This window comes from Dendrobium catenatum, unplaced genomic scaffold (assembly GCF_001605985.2).
Source record: "Dendrobium catenatum unplaced genomic scaffold, ASM160598v2 fragScaff_scaffold_1355, whole genome shotgun sequence".
Lineage (NCBI taxonomy): Eukaryota > Viridiplantae > Streptophyta > Magnoliopsida > Asparagales > Orchidaceae > Dendrobium > Dendrobium catenatum.
The window spans coordinates 47,420-66,917 of NW_021319817.1; the positions used below are offsets into that span (position 1 = coordinate 47,420).

At 34.5% G+C, this 19,498-nt stretch overlaps 1 protein-coding gene across 1 annotated transcript; it reads right to left on the reverse strand.

Moving 5' to 3' along the window:
- Positions 1–4,334: 4,334 nt before the first annotated feature.
- LOC110107574 (actin-depolymerizing factor-like) lies at positions 4,335–5,103 on the reverse strand. Its single transcript, XM_020837850.2, has 2 exons — positions 4,829–5,103; positions 4,335–4,485 (listed from the first exon to the last, which is right to left on the reverse strand). The coding sequence occupies exons 1-2, from the start codon at positions 5,101–5,103 to the stop codon at positions 4,335–4,337; spliced, it is 426 nt and encodes a 141-aa protein (XP_020693509.1).
- Positions 5,104–19,498: the final 14,395 nt, after the last annotated feature.

Genomic DNA, 19,498 nt, shown 5'->3' on the forward strand with positions numbered 1-19,498 from the left:
AGAATTCACTTATCGACCCGCGCAGCATCCCTAGGCGTCACGTGTGTACCAATAACACGCTCGCCGGGGCCCATGCGGGTGATTTTTATATATCCCCTTTAGTGTATCTATGTGTATACATTCTCTAGTGCACGTGTAGGGGTATTTTGAAATATTTGTAGTTGTGCATGTATTTGTCATTTGAATGCACAGCATTTCCTTGAAAAGCTTATACACGCCTTCTGTCTGCTTTCATAAGTGTTGCAGATCCGGTGGCGTTGGATCGTAGATTGTAGACGCCTTCTGTCTGCTTGTATTAGTGTTGCAGATCCGGTGGCGTTATCTGTTGACTCCCCCTTTCTCAATCACCGGGGAAGGATTCTTTTGAACTTTGGAGTATTGGACTTGATATTGACTCATCAGCTCAGTTGTCCCCACACCACTTACCTTCTAGAACAAGGGATCACTCATCAGCTCAGTTGTCCCCACACCCCCAAGCAAAACGGCATGGCTGAAAGAAAACACAGGCACCTACTGGACATCATGAGGACCCTGTTACACGCCGCCAGCTTACCACAACAATTCTGGGCTGAATCTCTGACTACCGCCCAACATACTACCGAGCAAAGCTACAAATCCTCATAGCCCTCATCGCAGACTTCACGTACAACACCCCTCTTACTCGCATCTTCGAACGTTCGGATGCCTCTGCTTCCCGTGGCTCAAGCCATACGTCTTTAGCAAACTTGATCCCCGATCTCGAGAATGCATCTTCCTCGGCTACTCCACTACTCACAAAGGGTACAAATGTCTAGACCTTCATACAAATACTGTCTACATATCCCGTCACGTAACATTCCCCGAAGACATATTCCCATTCAAAAACAAACATCATACCCCTCCATCAACCATACCAGCCCTTACCCAATCACCACTTCTTCTTACACCAGCTTCTGCAACCTCCTCTACACTAGCCAAACAACCTCCCCATACTCCTACAAACATAGTTCCACCCACCCCGACACTCATACAGACACACTCACCGATTACTAAAATCACACCCAGCCCATCAGGATCCAAGTCATTGCCCATCCAACCGGCTCGCTCCCATCAAATGCACACTAGGCTCATGTCGGGCATATGAAAACTAAGGAAGATATTCGATCTTTCGGCCATATCCAAGCTCGACGACACTCCGACATCCTTCGCTCAAGCAAATAAACATGAGCACTAGTGCTCCGCAATGACTACCGAACACACGGCTCTTCAGAAACAAGCCAGTTGGACCTTAGTCCCCCCTCCGCTCAACAAACCTGTAATCGGTTGTAAGTGGACATTCAAGATCAAACGGCATCCCACCGGCAATATATCTCAGTACAAGGCATGCCTTGTCGCTCTCGGATGCTCACAAGAATTTGGCGTCAACTACACCGACACGTTCAGCCCGGTTGCCAAGATGACTACGATCCGCGTCTTGATCACGCTAGCTCTTAACAAAAATTGGTCCATTCTTCAACTTGACGTCTCGAACGCATTTCTACACGGTGATCTCCAAGAGGACGTCTACATGAAGCAACCACCCGAATTTATAGATCCTCAACATCCGGAACACGTGTGCAAGCTTCACAAGTCCATCTACGGACTCAAACAATCACCACAACAATGGTTCAACAAAATCACCACTTCCCTACAAGCTTTCGGTTTTACATTTAGCAAAGCTGACCCCTCACTGCTACTATACACGAAGGCTCAGACTCGGCTGTTTGTATTGATCTACGTCGACAACATCTTGGTCACGGGCAATGATAAGTCTACAATCGAAACTCTCCTACGTCAATTACACTCTAAATTCAATCTCAAACAATTAGGAGACATATCTCTATTCTTAGGCATACAGGTTGCAAAAACAACAAATGGATACTTTCTACATCAACGACACTATGCCAAACAACTTCTCCACACCGTCGGCTTCACGAACAGCAAACCCGCACTCACTCCTATGTCACTCAAACGTCCCACAAGAAATAGCAATGCATCTCCATTTCCAGATCCGCACCTTTACCAAAAACTCGCAGGTTCGCTTCAATACCTATCTATCACTCGACCCGATATAGCTTTCACCACTAACTACATCTGTCAACACATGCATGAACCTACTCTTGATGATTTCCAAGTCCTCAAATGAGTGTTGCGATATATACAAGGCACTACCGAACTTGGCATTCTAATAGACCACAGTGATCTCCAGCTACGTGCCTTTGCCGATGCAGATTGGGCCACAGACAACACGGATCGGAGGTCTATCTCAGGGTTTTGCACAATCTTGGGCAACACCATTATTTCCTGGTCCGCAAAAAAGTAAATAACCGTAGCCAAGTCATCCACAAAAGCTGAATACCGATCCATTTCATCTGCTACGTCCGAAGTAATTTGACTTCGCCGACTTCTGGCCGAGCTTCACATCTTTCAAAACGGCTCAACTCCCCTCTACTGCGACAACACCTCGGCCATAGCACTCGCCAACAACCCAATCTTCATGCTCGGACAAAGCACATCGAAATCGACTACCATTTTATCAGCGACCATATCAAAGCAGGCAACCTCAATATCAGGCATATCAGCTCCGCCGAGCAAATAGCTGACATACCCACCAAATCTTTGCCTAAAGACCGGTTTCTATCTCTACGGAACAAACTAAACATCCGTTCCCAGGATGCTTAGTTTGAGGGGGCATGTTAATACAAGCTCTACACGTCAGCAGGGTCTCATTAATTGGTCTTAGTTTTTTTCTCATTTCTTGATGTATTAACTAATAGCCTGGAGGCTATATATAGATAGGCTTAGCTCTGTACAAGTATCGAATATAATTCCAAGTTACTTTTCCTCTTTTCTTTATCTCGTTTCCATCTTGGGTATTCCGCTCACAATATTTGTCTCTATTTGTTGAAATCTTTATCTGAGTTGAAAAAGAATTATATTGGTGATAAGAGCGATATCTTTCTTTGAGATGAAGAAGAGAGACGAGAAAATTTTATCTTCATGTGTTGAAGGCCTTCATAAAAAATTTACTCAACGAGGAATAACAGAAGGAGCTCCTAGTGGATCAAAGCAATAAAAAATGCGACGAAAATACAAGAAATGAGACGAAAATACAAACAAAATAATTCATTGAATATTCCAACGGAATTTTTGATGAAAATTCCATTAGAATTTCCAGCGGATTTCTGACTTAAATTTTTGTTAGAAATGCTGACCAAATTTTAGTCAAAAATTCACCAAAAATTATGGCAGAAAAAATTGTCTGGAAATTCCATTGTTTTTGAAATTTTCGACGTGTCCGTTAAACAAGCAAATTTTTTCAGTAATCCACCAGAAATCCAATAGAAACATTTTCGATGGAAATTTATTCCACAAGAAACCATTTTCCTACAGGGTTTTCTTATGAAAATTTTTAAATTTTCAAACATTTTTCTATAGCGAATTTTATGTTCGGTTGGGTTTCCATAACCTTGTGCAAGAGTATGTGATGGCGTAAATAATAAAATGTTGAAAAAATTTATGATCATAAATGATTGATTTTTACGAAGTTAAAAAAAAAAAAGTTTATAGAATGAAAATTAATGAATTTTTTAATAAAAAAAAACTAAATTACTAGCTAGAAGGATTCCTAATGATTAATATGTAACAAGAAATTCTTAATGACTAAGATGGAAAACTACTTTCTCATGAGATCATTGATATGATATACCGCGAAGAATATTGTAGAAAATTTGAGGTAGAAATCGCAGTTGATAACAATGATAAAATTGAGAAGCATCAACTATATTTTAAAATATTAAATCATAATAGTTAGACTAGGACATACTTTTTTTTTGTCTTGTCGGCTTGTTTATTTAATCTTTTATTTTTCTTCCATGTATTCCTCTAATGGGATATTTGAAAACACAAATAAGTCTGGCTATCTACTCTTCCATATCTCTCAGAAAAAAATAAAATGAAAAAAAGGGAATGTTTGCATACCCCGTTATGTATAACGAAAGTTATTGAATCTCAGAATTTATAAAAAAAATGCATAAACATAACCAGTTAACATGTATTGTGTCACGAATAGGAGAGATTATTACGTGTGCAGTCCGAACATAGAGAACAGTTTGATTTTGTGACTGCGAGCAATAAAACACAATTATTGTTTACCACCACACTATTCTTGTTCACTGCTGCACTTTTATTATTTACAGTCACAAAATCGAATGGTTCTTTGTATCCGAACTTTGGACATAATAATCTCTCCGCGGATCGAACAATCCTAATCTCATAAAACCTGAAAAGTATTTATGAAACTCCAGTTCTTTCGTTTAGAGAGCCCGACATCTTACAATGTCCAAGCTCATCTCGCTGGGATCTGTTGCTTGCAACTCCACTTGAATGCCGTCTAGCTCTCTCTTGAATCTATCTTTGGAGCTAGCATATAGCATCTTATTCCTAACTTTTGAACTGTCAGGAGACCTACATGAAATAATAAGAGGAAAAGCAAAATAAGATCTAGACAAATTTTTATCGTTTGTAAGGCTTTGTATGATGTTATTAATTTGATTTTTCTAAAACGGTCGGAAATTTCATCTTCTAATGAAAAATAAAGTAGGTTATATAAGCTTTTGCACAGGAGAGCAATTGTTTATTATATTTTACAAATTGAAATAACCTTACCATGATTTTCTTAAACTTTGTCTCATTTACAGACTTTCACAATAGAAATCATGACGTCAATGACAAAATTGGTGGCTTTTATAATTTTATCTAGTTTTCAAATAATCATATTCAAAGATGATCAGGAGTAAGCAAATCTCACCAGGCAATGAAGAAGATTTTGCTTTTCTGACAGTTCTCATCTGTGACAAAGTCGAAGTCATAAACAGCATAGCGACATTCATCAGTAGGAAGCGATTTAGTAAAGTCTTCGTAGCTCTCTTCAGGTTGGCCAAGCCTTTCCACCGTTATCTGCATTGCCTTCTCTTCGATCTTAAACACGATAAATCTGAAACAGCGCCTCGTTTTCAGCTCCAAAAACCTCAGCTTGCACTCATCATCTACTGCCAATCCAGAAGCCGAGTTCGCCTTTGCCATAGCAGGGACAAATTAAGTATATAAATGATGTAGTTGTATGCGTGAAAATATAAAGAAAGTTATCAGAATATCTTGAACGAAAATGCAATGATGATATATGTATTTCTGAAGGTTTTACAGACATGGGCGGATCCACCTGAAAGCTAATTGCCTCTCGGAAAAAATAAAAAAAATTATTTATTATATTATTCTTTAGAAAATTTATCCCTCTTCATGTATTTTTCAATCTTTACAAGAGTTTTTACGCAATTGCCACCCCTAAAAGTTTTAAAATGATATGGTTTTTAGGCAACTGCCCCAACATAATTAAACACATTGTGCAGATGTGTTATTATTAGGAAATGATGAACCAAATATAAAGAGGAATAGTAAAGAGAATCCAAAAATATTCATACAATCAAAATTTGTTATGATGGCGCTACCCCTTTGGACCCCCGACATATATGTGAAGCCTACAACGATGAATAAATAAGGGTCGAGATGCAGCATCCTCGGAACAAATTTTAGTTGTAAGAATATTTATAAAAAAAATATTTACATTTTTACTTATAAGTTTCCCTCCGCCCTGTTTACAGATGTCAATCCGTAGAGTAAGAAAATATATAATAATTCTAAATTCTCTTGAAAACTATATGGACCGTTTATATGCTGAATAAGCTTCTGATCTGGACACAGTAAATGAATATATTTCTTGAGAAATATAGCTACCTTGTATGTCTGTAGATGGCTTTCATACGTACCATGTTCCTGAGATGGATATTACTGTAGAGAACGAAACGATGGAGGGAGCGGAAGAAATGGTCGGAGATGAAAGGGAGGAAGAAAGGTAGAAAGAATCCTGAAATTAGGCAGAGCCTTTTTCTTATGTTTTGAGGAAATAAATGTGCGGAGGACAGGATTTGATGGAGGAATTAAGGCGGGGAATGAAGAAAGCCCTGCTTTTGCTCACGTTCACAGGACGCTTTCTTTATTTTTGGATTTTGTTATTTTGGTCTTTCGGCAGTGCTTCTATTGCAGATTGGATGCAGCTAAGAGTTCCAGATGACCGTTGTCCTGTTCTTTCTTTGATTTTTTTTCTTACATTTTTTTTAAACCTTAAAAATTTGGGTTTGATCGTGGGATGTAAGGAGCTAAAATATGATAATGTATACTCGTATATGTTTTTTTAGGCATTTAACAAGTAGTTAGTGTTGCATGTCAAAACAGTCACGCTGATAGATAGAGGTAAGAGTTTTATGTCTTATTTTTACACGAAGATCTAGCACACACAAATAAGAGAGGAGTGTAAGAATTATTAAAAACATTAAAAATTTTACATAAAAACCCCAAGAAAGAGAAAAAGAACATGGAATCTAACTTATCAAAATGATTTCACTAGTATTTATATTTAATTACAAGTGAAGATCTTCCTTATGGGAAGGTACTGATAGATTGTACTGAACACATTAGTTGCTCGAAGTTGAAAGAGCCCTTTGGAAGGAATTCAACATGAATCCATATACTGAAGTTGGGTGTCAGAGTTAATGTTGAAGAAGTGTATTGATTTTATAAGTGACGATATGCATTGGCCTTGTTAGCGACAATCGATGATAAAGTCAATAGGCATCGAAGTAGCCATGTGATAATGATCAGAATATTGTATGTCAGTAGAGTGTAGTCAGGCAATGGTTTCCAGAGGAGCATAGTTGGTTGATGGATGTCAAAGGGCCATAATCCGGCAAAGAAGATCAGAGGACTATTGTCGGGCAATGGTAGTTCAAAGGACCATAGCTAAACTACAGTGGCAGGAAGACCATGGTCAAGTAAAGGTGGTTGGAGGAGTTCATCCAAGTGCCAGAGGTTGGAGCACCATAATTAGGCAATGGTGATTGAAGGATTGTATCAAGCGATGGTAGTCGAAGGACAATAGTAGGCAAGCAATGCAAGTTGAAGGCATTGTTGATGCGCGATAGAGGTCAGAGGAATATAGTATGTGGATGACAAAGATTAGAAGGATATAGTTAGATAACAATGGTCTAAAGATCATAGTAGAGAGTATTAGTAGTATGAGGATCATAGTCGGACTATACTGGTCTAAGGACCATAGTTGGGCAACAATAGTTCAATGGCCTTAATTTAGTGACGATGGTTCGAGGGTTGATGATTGTCTGAGGACCCTAGTCAGGCGATAATGATCCGAGAATTATAGTAGAGTGATAGTAGAAGGGTTGTAGTTGGGCAATTGTGGTTTGAGGATTATAGCTGGGTGAAATAGGTAGGAAGATCATAGTCATGCGATTAAGGTAGATGGCGACAATTATGTAGCGGGTCGATGCAATAACTATTGTGAAAGTGCAAACCCATTCTGACCCGATTAGTTAAGTTTTTCTAGTTGGAATTCTACATTTTGATTATGTATGAGTTTGTTGATATTTTATTTGCATGTTAATGTCTAAATTTCCCTCTTAAGCCTATCCTTAGGGCATGTGTGCATAAAATTAAAATCTATATATATTTTTTTCCTTTGGAGTGTTATGGCGCTAGGTTTGGGGGTGTTGTAACATTGAGCTCTCGCGTTTAGGTCATTTTATCATGAATAGTGTTGGCATAGTAGCACCACTGTCTGAAGCATCATGAATCTAAATTAAATATTTTGATAGATGTCAAAATCCATAAAAAATTTCATTTTGGCTAAAAATTTACCTCCTTTGGGAAACCAATCTAGAGAGAGTTTTTAGAGAGAGAAAGTTATGTTTACCCTCTTTTGTTCATTTTCTACTATTAGTCTAGTTTGAAAAGTTATTCGGATCAATGTTAGTTATATTTTACCTATCTCAAATTTTTATAATATGAAAATTTTAAGAATTTTTTATTAAATGTATAAAATCATTTTGTAAAAATGAGGATAACTTTACATTTACTAAACTTTCATTATGTAACTTTATGCATGTTATAGATATGAGTATTTTGGATAATTTAGTATTTTCTTTAAAATTTTCTATCAAATAAATTGGAAAGTGCGTCATTTTTAGCCAATTAAAAAATATTTCCAACATTAGAAAATAATTCTACTGCAAAAAATTAGAGAATTCTAAAATGTTCCCCGAAATTTAATCATTGGCTTGATCTATCACCACTCAATATAATATGACATGTTCTACCTACGAGTTATATTGAGTTGGGTTGTGACGAATAAAGATATATGAATTGATTTATAATCAAGTGAGATAGTTCTTGATAGTGTTGGGCATTCATTTCTATTTATTTTCAGGTTTATATTTTGTTCACCTTTGTGCATTCTTTGTTAGTATTTAAAGGATCAACAAGACCCATATATGACTGATGGGAAGAGTTCACGACAGATTATGCCTATATAGAGCATTACTCATGTTGTTAGTTCTGATTTAATGTCATTGTTTGCCAGTTTGATAGCACAATTGATGGGTGAAGCTCAAGGCAAAATTTTCTCTATTAGGTTTGAGGATTGAGATAGGCACTTGTATATATTTTTTGAGGTTAAATCTTCCTAAATTTGGGTGTGTTGTTGAGCCCAGTGTAGCAAAGGACTAACTTATGAGATCATAGAAGACTTTTGATAATATGTGTTGTCCTCTTGAGAGGAAGTTACCTATGGTTGTGTTTCTACTAGATTAAGAGGTTGAGTGTTGGTGGTTGGGCCAGTAGAGAGAGAATATTCAATGGAGGTTGGATTTCCTAATTAGTTGGTAGGAGTTCGCTTATGTTCTTAAGTCATGGTTTATACCTTCATCTATGTGGCATCAAATGCATGATATATCTTTAAGGTTTTTTTAGGGGACCGTGTCTATGATTCAGTATGAGGTAGAGTTTACTTTCCTAGCCAAATACAATTTAGTTAGTCAACACTTTTAAGGAGAAATGTTATAGATATTTGAGTGGCCTTTAAGATAGTATGGGATAGTAATTAGTTTTAGTCCATATTTATTATTTCTTTAAGCTTTTTGAGAGAGCTCGTTTGATTGAGAATGACATAATAACTACTCAATAATGATGGGCTGCTAGCAGGAAGAGGTTTGGTGGGAAGAGTTTTGATAGAAGATTTTTGGAAAGAGGAACATATTTTGACCCAGAGATACTTAGAGAGGTAGATCTTCTATACAAATTATTTATGGTGGTAGCATTGCAAATTCTGGTGGTTCTATAAGTGGAGCAAGAGTGTGTTAAAGTTATAGTAGGGGACACTTAGGATAGTATTACTAGATGATATATTAGTGCTTTCGATGTGGTCATACTGGACAAAAGGTGGCAGAGTGCCCAAAAAAAGGACCATATAAACGTTCTGAGTCTAAAGTTGAGAGCTTTTTTAGACCATCAAGGAGACTGAGGATTATGCCACCTCGTGTATTTACTGAGGCATCTTTTAGCAGAGGTAGTGGTTCTATAATAGGGAGTCTGTCTTGTAGCGTTTAGAAAGTGCCTTGTAGTTTTTTGTTCCAACTCCTTCGAGGTCATAGATACTCCAGATGTGGTTATAGGCATGACTTATATTTTTTATATGCCTTGTCATATTTTGTCAGCTAGAGATATTCCAGTTTAGTCACTAATTTATTTCTGAGAAATACTTTAACTTGGTATATTTTCCTTCTTTATTTATTATTCTGTCAAATGGGATGAAATGGTAGCTAGTATGGTGTATTTTTGTGACTTAAATATATCTATGACAATAGGGAGATCTGGTCTTATATTATTAACTATATATGAGTTTGATGTTACTTTGTGTATAAATTAGCTGAATCAATATACAATTTAGATTGATTGTCTAAAAAAAGGGTCCCCATATTTTCGGATAGTGAGATCCACTCATTTTAGGGAGTTAAGGGTGTTCTAACATGTCTAATATCTATTATATAGATAGGTAGCTTATGAAAAAAGGGGTGTATTGTATTCCAAACATCTATTCAAGATAAGAAAATGGATTTTGGATCTTTAGAAAGTGTCCTAGTAGTGCATGACTTTTCTTATGTCTTCCTTGAACAGTTAATATGTTTATTGTCTAATAATGAAATTGAGTTATGTATCTATGTATTATTGGGTACCACTCCAATACCTAAGGCTCTATATAAGATAGTACCTAAGGAGCTTTAGGAGTTAAAGATGCAAATATAGGGAATTAAATAAGGTTACTATTAAAAGCAAGTAGCATCTCTTAAGGATTGATGCCTTATTCGATCAACATGTTGAATCTTCTGTATTCTCTACCCTATAAATATCCCTCATTTTAATCATGAGAGGGTTGCTCTTAACTTAGAAATTCCAGAACATTCTCCCTTCTACTCCCCTCCCCTTCTTTACATGCTAAATATTGAAAGGAAAATCATAGATATTCATTTCAAATGATTTGCATCTTTGCAAGATAAAATCCTTGATTTAAAAGCTTCTTTACATGCTAAATCTTTGAATCGAGTAACTCTCAAAGTTTTGGAATTCTTTTTCATTCTCAAAATTTTTCTTAGTTATTTTTTTATTTCACCACATATCTTTCTTGAAAACTTTTATGTTTGGGTGAAATACTAGTTAAGGATCTTAAATTACAGTTTTTTGGTTGAAACCTCTTTCATCCATAAAATAAGTGAGCATGTTTATTTACTTTTCACATATATTTATATTGAGACAACTTTACATTCTATTTACAAGTGATGACGTGATTATCAATCTTTTATAAAGTCACCTCAAATATTTTAGTTCTTTTATTACAAGATAATTTGAGCTTGCATTATTTACATCAAGTTGTATTTCTCTTATTCTTAATCTAAGTCATTTTGCTTAGTAAAGTTTAAATTATAATTAGATTGGGTTATACTCACATGTGTAGAAGATTACTTAGGTTATTAGAAGCTTCCTTTATTTAAAAAAGTGAGGTTTGCAAGAAAAACTTGGGATTAGTGGATTCTAGCTTGAAATTTAGCTAATTTGGATGTAGGTCGGATTAGAATCTAGGCCAAGCCATGTAAAAATATTACGTCTACTATTTTATTTGATTGCAATTATTTTATTTACTTTAATTATAAAATTTTAAAATTGTGTGTTTAATTATTCTCTTGCTAATTAATATTAAAATTATATTAAATATATTTTTTAAAAACCCTAATTCACCGTCCTCTTGGGATGTCATAGTCATCCAACGAGTAGAACATTTCATCATGTATGAATTTATGCCTTTGGGTATATTTCATGTATAATGTAATCACACCACTCATAATATAATTCACCATGTTAGCATACCAAGGCATTATTTGCCCACTATGTTGAAAAGTGTAAATAAATATGTAATTATTTTCTTTGGGAAAATTTGAACATGGCTTTTGTAATTACTTAGCCAACATATACCAAATACATAAAATGACTTAGGAAAATAAAAAGAATAGACCCAATCAAATACAAATTTACTTAGACCCTAATGCTGCACTATCTTGATTAGTCTTGATTCTTTTAATTTTGCTTGGTGTATGTTGTACTTGAAAATGCTTAGTGGCACATAAGAAAATATATAATATATAAAGCATGAATAAGTAAATGATAAGAGAACAATATTTATAATCATATAAACATAAGGTTGAGCTCCCGTATTGCAACAAAGTTGCCCTTTTTATGATGTTAAATATTTTTTTATTTAAATTTATAAATTCTATATTCAATTTCCTAGTAAGTTCTCCCCTTCAGTAAATGACTTATTTAAAAAAATAGAAAAATATTAATATTTTTATATTTTTAAAACACACATTTTTTAAAATTTTACACAATTTTTTTTTCAATTTTTAAACTACACTAGTAAAAAAAGAAAATAGCACAACCAACTTGATTCCTTACTCCACCTTTTGATATCATAAAAAAAGGAACTAAAAATAGACTATAATGTAAGGAAAATATACTTTTCAATATAAAGTATAATAAAATAAAATGTAAACAATACACTACTCATCAAATAAACCCTAATCAGGTGGTTGTGGTGGTGGTTGAAAGCAGTAGTGCAGTGATGAGAACTACTCCTAGAACCAACATGATCTACCTCGTGTTGTTGCTGTAGCTGCTCCCAGGATAAGGTGGACTCTTGAATGTGTATCTCTAATCATAGTTCCAGGCAATCAAATTGTTAAATCAATGAATCGAGATATGGTGGCTGAAAGGATGGTACTAGTGATATTTAGGGCGGTGCCATCTTCCTCATCTAAGTTGAAAATATCCTCTACAGGAGCTAACCTATGGTGGTCTCTATAGATGATGTGGAAAGAGTTGTCAATAAATAAGGTGGGGAAGTGGTCTACTGGGGTAGGATACATCAAGTTATACTTTGTATTTAATATGTAGGTTATGATGCATGTTAATGTTAGATTCTGACTACGACATGCTCTAAGGTTCCTAATGGTGGTCAGATTTTTAATGTAATAGATAAGCATGTCTACGACATTAAACTTAGTGTTAGTCATATATAAATAAGTAACAATATATAATGGAGGTGTAATGTTGACTTTGTAGCCAGCTTTGAGGTTCTAAGTATGTGTTAAATAATATGAGAATCCAAGAATAAGGTGCTGACTAAAGGATGTTGTTGTTTCATAGGGTCATTTTTAATATTGAGGTTGATCTGGGTCCAATTATAATAATAATAGTCATGACATCATGGGGTTTGGTACCAGTTATGTAAATGTGAAAAAGTTCATAAAAGTACTGATATGTGATTTCTATAGGGTGCCTACAGACGTATGATTGAAGGGATATGTGGACAACATTGATTCTAGGGCTTGCAAAAAATTCAAATAATAGTTCACTATTAAAAGGTAATGCAAGGGTAAGGATGAATGTGAGTGTATTACCTACAAAAAGATATTGTACTAGATAATGAAATTCTCTTAGTTTAAGATCCTAGAAAGAGTGCTTTGAGTGGCTCTATATAAACTGTTGCATCATCCTCTGATTGGAATCGATCTCAACTTAGGATCGAGAGAAACTACGTGGGAGAAGTCAACCTCTCTTTCCATCCATGGGTAATGTTAGGGATAAGAGCTCGAGGGAAGGAAAGTTTCGAATAGAGAGGTGTTTGTTTAAAATGAAAAATTTTCATTCTAAGGCTTATGAAAATTCAAAAAAATAGTTCAATATCAAAAGGAAATGCAAGTGTAAAGATGAATTGGAGTGTAGTACTAACAAAAAGATCTAGTACCTAATATTTGATATTCTCCTAGTTTAAGATCCTTGATGGATTGATTTGAGTGGTGCTAAGCATAGGTAAGCTACCACATCATCCTATGATTGCAATCAATCTCTACTTGGGATCGAGAAGAATTCCCTAAGAGAAGTCAGACTCTCTTTCCAGCCATGGGTAATGCTAGAGGCAAGAGCTCAAGGGAAGGAAGGTTTGGAATAGAAAGGTGTGTGTTTAAAATGAAAAAAAAAATCATTCTATTTATAGGGCCTATTCCATCGTACAATATGATCATGTTCGTATAGTATGATTCGTATAATCTAAATCATCCAGTTAAAACAATACGAAGACTTGGTTAAATCATCTAGTATAATCGAGGATCTTAAAGTATGATCATTATCTTTTCATTTGTTATGAAGGGCCAAATGTACAATTATTGACTAAATGGACCGTCTAATATGATCAACTATTCATACATTATGGTATGTAATTAAGGATCTTACTAAACAAATTTAAGTTCATGCCACATCATTTGCACAATATGATGGGAGTGTTCATATGGTACGAACTATAATATCTAGCTTAATATAAGCCATTGTCTTGAACGAATGGCTAATGTTATGCTAATCGACATGTATCATACATTATGATATGTAATGGCTAATGATCATACAATACTATGTGCAGTGAATTTTAGTGATGTGTGAAGATCAGGAATACTTCCATAAGTACATACATATATAAAATTTCTGACACAAACTATAAAGACAAAACAAAAAAAGAAGAAAAATTAAGAATGATATTATGACACAAAATAACATTAAAAATAAACATACATGCAAAAAAAAAGCTAAGTCACATAATCATGCAACAAAAATGACACAAATATAAAGATATAAGCTTCAACAAAAAATATAAAAATATAGACAACAGTTATAACATGTGATGATCCCTTACAAATGAAATTCTACAATCATGATACCACATGCTCTCACTAGACCTCTTGTGAGAGCACACCTACAAAATCATCAAGGGTTAAATTTGAGAATCTAATTGGGTTTAGGACCCCTTCAATATTGCAATGGATTTATGATATTCTACGTAGACGATGTCTTGAACCTCCAGACCATATGTGATCTATGGTATATTTTATGTGCAAATGCATGCACTATGCTCTAATATGCCACAATAATAATATTTCACTCATAGAAATAGATGCACTAATCTATATAAAGAGTGATGTTTTCTTTTGAAAGATAGCAGTGCATGTTGTGTTCTAAGGAATGGTTTTTTAGTGTGTATAGGCCTTGATGAATTTTATTTAAGTGTTGTTATTTTCTTTATTAAAATTTCATTTGTGCTTTTATATATGCATATTTATACTAATACCTCATGCTCACTACTATCCATTTTTAAAGCAAACTCTTCTAATTCTTTAAATGTTTCCTTTAATCTAACTCTTTATTTAAAAATACATGCTTTTCTTGTAATGCAATATGCTTTTTATATAATGACTCATGCTTTTCATCTAATGCAATATGACCGGTTCTTAAATCTAAATAATTATTAATCAAATTTGTGTGCTCTTCTTCAAATGTTAAATGCTCTCTTTCAAAGTGTGACTGATGCTTTTTTAATTTTCTATAAGCATCATGTAGTTGTTCTGAAAGAGAGAATACTTCATTATAGGATAAATCACATACATGATTGCTTTCAAAGCTACTATAACTATTTTTGGTCATGAGACATAAATTGGTTATCTCCTCTTCTTCTGCTGTCTTCGATGACTCTGAATCAGAATTTGTCCAAAAAGCTTTCCAAAATTTTTGTTTACTTTTTTTTTAGCGTTGCTTTTATCCTCGTCCTTTTTTTTTCATTGAGTGGTTCTTTAAGCTTGGGCATTTCTATTAAATATGACCTAGCTTTTTGCATTCATAAAAGACAACATTAGTGGTAAACTTATTTAAATTTGAGTTCTTACCTCACTTTTTATTATTATGGCGCTTATGTTTTTGTTGTAGGAATATTTTGAATTATTTGGTCATCAGTTCTATGTCTTCATTTCCCTTCGAACCAAAATTGATGTTATTCATATTGTTAGCTTTGAGTGCTACTATCTTCCCTTTTTTTTTTCACATGTATCTTCATTTCTTTGACTAACCTTTTGCTCGTAGAAAATCAAAGAGCTAAGTAATTTATCAATAGAGTAAGAATTCAAATCCCTAGATTCAAAAATTGGACTAAGATTGACATCCCAAGATTTAGGTAACCAATGTAAGATTTTGTTAACTTTTTCAGAGTTAGAAATATCTCAATCCAAAGCATGTAATGATGTAATGATTTTTGTAAACCTAGTATATATGTCATAAATTGATTCACTAAATTGCATGAGAAATAGTTCGAATTCATGCAAAATAAGTTTTTGCGAGGTTATTTCACTTCACTAGTTCATTCATATGTTATGCAAAGTTTATCCAAAATATCTTTATCATTAGTACAAGTTGAAATATGTATGTAATCTTCAAATTTTAAAGCACAATAAAAATAGTTACGACACTTCCAGTTAATTATACTAAATCACTATTTTTTAATGACCATTTAGTAAAAAGAATATCGATTTTAACTCCATTCACAATTCTAATAGGTATAGAATAACTAGTTTATATCATATGCCACATACAAAAATCGATAGATTATAAAAAGGTGGACATATGAATCTTCAAAAAATCAAAAGGGATATTATTAAAAAGTGGTGGTCAGATAATAAAATACCCTACTGAGGTGTTATAATTACCAAAGTGTGCCACGTGGATCTACTTAATTTGTGTAAATAAAAACAAGTGAGAACCCCTCTTTGATCCCTCTTTAAAGTGCTTATGGCACACCAAGAAAAGGGGGGGGGGGGGGTGGTTGTGGGTTGAATTGGTGTATTTAACAAAAAATATTTTGCTTAAGATCAAAATAAGAATTACATAATGCGTTTAAGAGAATAAAATATTCAAACCAAAGCTAAAAGAAAATAACTTTTTTTATATTTAAAACTTTTAGAAAATAATTATATTTAATTTTTTAATTTAAAAAAAATTTAACAAAAAATTTTATCACTCAAAAATCTTTTACAAAGATAATCAAAAGAAAATTAGAGCGTAAAAAACAAAATGCATAAAAGTGAAGAATACACAAATCAGATTTATAGTGGTTCGATCGAAATCGACTTATATATGTCTACTCCCCAAAGGTCTTCCTCTTTTAGTAATGCACTAAAGTGACTGCTTTAGCTCATAGCTAGTAGAAGAAGCCTTTCTCCATTTCAAGTAGATAATGACCTTTACAAACTATTGAAGAATCTCCCTCCTTCCTCCTCTCATCCCAATGAAGAACTCCTCACTCCGACGAAGATGTCGATTCCTCCGTTAGATTTTGGATATGATGGAGATGTGATCCCCTCCTTTATCACTTTGCTACGGTAGAGATGCTGCTTCCTCCTTCAGCTCCTTAACTACGGTACTGGAAAAAAAGATAACATACATATAGACATAATATAACAGAGAAAATCACTCATTTCCGGCGGCCTTTTCCGGCATAAATTGAACCTTTTCCGGCGGTTTTGTAGTTTACCAGCGGTTTTCCGACGGTTAGGGTTACCGCCGGAAAAAACGGCGTAGGAAAATAATTTCTGGAGGTTTTTACCGGCGGTAAATTATTCCGGCGGCTTTCCGGCGGTTATAAACCACCGGTCAAATTTATTAAAAAAAAAACAATTTCCAGAGGCGCCGCACCACCGCACCACCGCCGCTCCTGTGCTCCCGGGAGTGCGTTCCAACTGCCACGCTCCGGCCAGGAGCCGCTCCCGCGCTCCCGCAGGAGCTCCCGCACTCTGGCGCGATCCGCGCTCCCGCCATGCGCAGCGTGATCCGCGACTCCCGCGTGATCCGCGTCCGCGCGCGGTGAGATACCATCCCTAAACCCTAAACCCTAAAGCTTCCGACCCGAAGGAGATACCATCCCTAGCCTCCTCAGCTAGCAGGTCTTTCACCCAAATACTTATCTTCCAAGTGCTCTTGTCCAAGAGCTCCACCAAATACAATATTAGGACCTAAGTTATATGTTAAATGGAGTGATCGTGTGAATCCCCTCACACCCCCTGACTCCTTCAAGGTAAACTCTCCATTGAGCTCCTCTCTTTCCTAGTGATGTGGACACACTCCAAAGCTCTCTTTCAGAAGAAATTATATGTAACTACTCAAAACCTTGTCTCATATCTTTGATATTGAATTTTTAAAGTGGACCACCCTAATTGTTAAATTAATTACTCTGATTGTATGATACGATCCTCGGATTGTACTATCCGATTAATTCAATTCTTATCTTCTAATTGCACTACATGATGAATAATAGTACAATACAATTAGTTCAATCGAATCACACGTCATCCAGGATGAACTAAGGTTTATCTGACGAGCTCTCTATTTATTGTCATGTACGTTGGGGATCATATAGTGTGATTATTAATGAAGATTGGATCCACATTTCAATTCACTAATTCTTAGGAATAAATTAGGCAATTTTAATTAATGTTCATACAATACAAAATTATTTGTAAAGTATTATTAGTTTAAATTTTAAAATTCAAATTTGCCTAATGTAAGTAACAATGATTCGACGATGAGGTTTATCAAAATAACTGATAATCCTGTATGATTTGATGGTCATATAGTATATGATATTTATATGTTAATTTTAATTAATTTGATTTAATTAAATATTTAAATTAATTTCTTATTGAATAGATTATACAGTATAATATAGATCGTACAATATGATAATCTAAAAAATTCAAGTGTTTAATTTCTCTGACCCCTTGTTAGCGTGTTCAGTTGCTTAGCAAACATACACCTAATGCATAAATAACTCCATAAAATAAAAAATACATACTCACTTAAAATACTTGGTTAGAAAAAAAAATTTTTTTATATTAGATTTAAACAAGAATTTGACTCTTAATATAACACAAATGAGAAAAACGATTCATGAGGCCGACCCCATGTAGTGGGATTATAGCCTGATTGATTTCAATCATTTTTGTACGGGACCTTGGGGTTAAATTTCAAAATAATAGCTGGACTATTTGTATATGGTCATTTTAGTCCCGGGGTATAACCTTACTTCAATTTAGTCTCTCGATAATAAAAAATTTATCCCAAAATGATCTTTTTGGGATTGAATTGAGATCAAATTTATATCACAATTATAATATGAGGGACTATTTTGGATCAATTTTATATTATCGAGGGACCAAATTAGGGCAAAGAGATACTATGAGACCAAATTAACCATAAACAAATAGTTTGGGGGCTAGTTACAAATTTTCCTATTTTTGTTGATTAGCTAACTTTAATACTAGCTACATAAAAATAAATAATATGACCGAGTGGCATGACAAAATGAGATTAGGTGTTGATTAGTTTTTTAATTAGTATTAGCAATATTGTGAAAATCGGACCACATATTAAACTAGAAGAGGAAGAGGTTCAAGGTTGACTAATTTGATTGGGGTTGAACCTAATAAGGTAATAAATATTAATATTATTTAAATATTATCTAAATAAGATAAGAATCATAAAATTATAAAAAAAGAATACTTAAATAATAGTTTTTATAATTTTAAGTTTAAACACATTCAAATTTTAAATTTGATTCATAGTTAAGATAATTTTAATATAAATTATTATTAATTTATATTATATTCTTTTGGTGATAGATTAATTATAAGTATTGATTTATTTGTTTTCGATGAGCTTCATGATCTCAAAAGTAATCTATTTCTTCATTCTATCTTGTTGGTTGGTGGGTTAAAAATTGAATCGCATTTGGTCAAATTAGAGGAATACAATTGGTAAATATGTTAATATCTTACGAGTTGTTAGGTATGAGGGTCGTACAAGACAAGTTTCAGGTGTAATAATTTTTTTTTTATTTGGTTTGAGGTAAAATGAATAATTATATAAAATTAAAGAAATGGTGGCAATCGTGGGTTGTGACCGGCGGTGGTAGTTGGTGGCGATCGGTGGGTCGGCTGCGGGGGGGGGGGGGGGGGATTTGTGGCGGCAACAATGGTGGCCTGAAGGGGTGGTAGTCAGTGCCTGACTATAGTGGGTGGCCGCTAAGTGTGGTGGCGATAGTCATCAGTGGTGGTGGCTGACGGTTGGCTTGATGGTGGCTAAGTGTGGTGGCGGT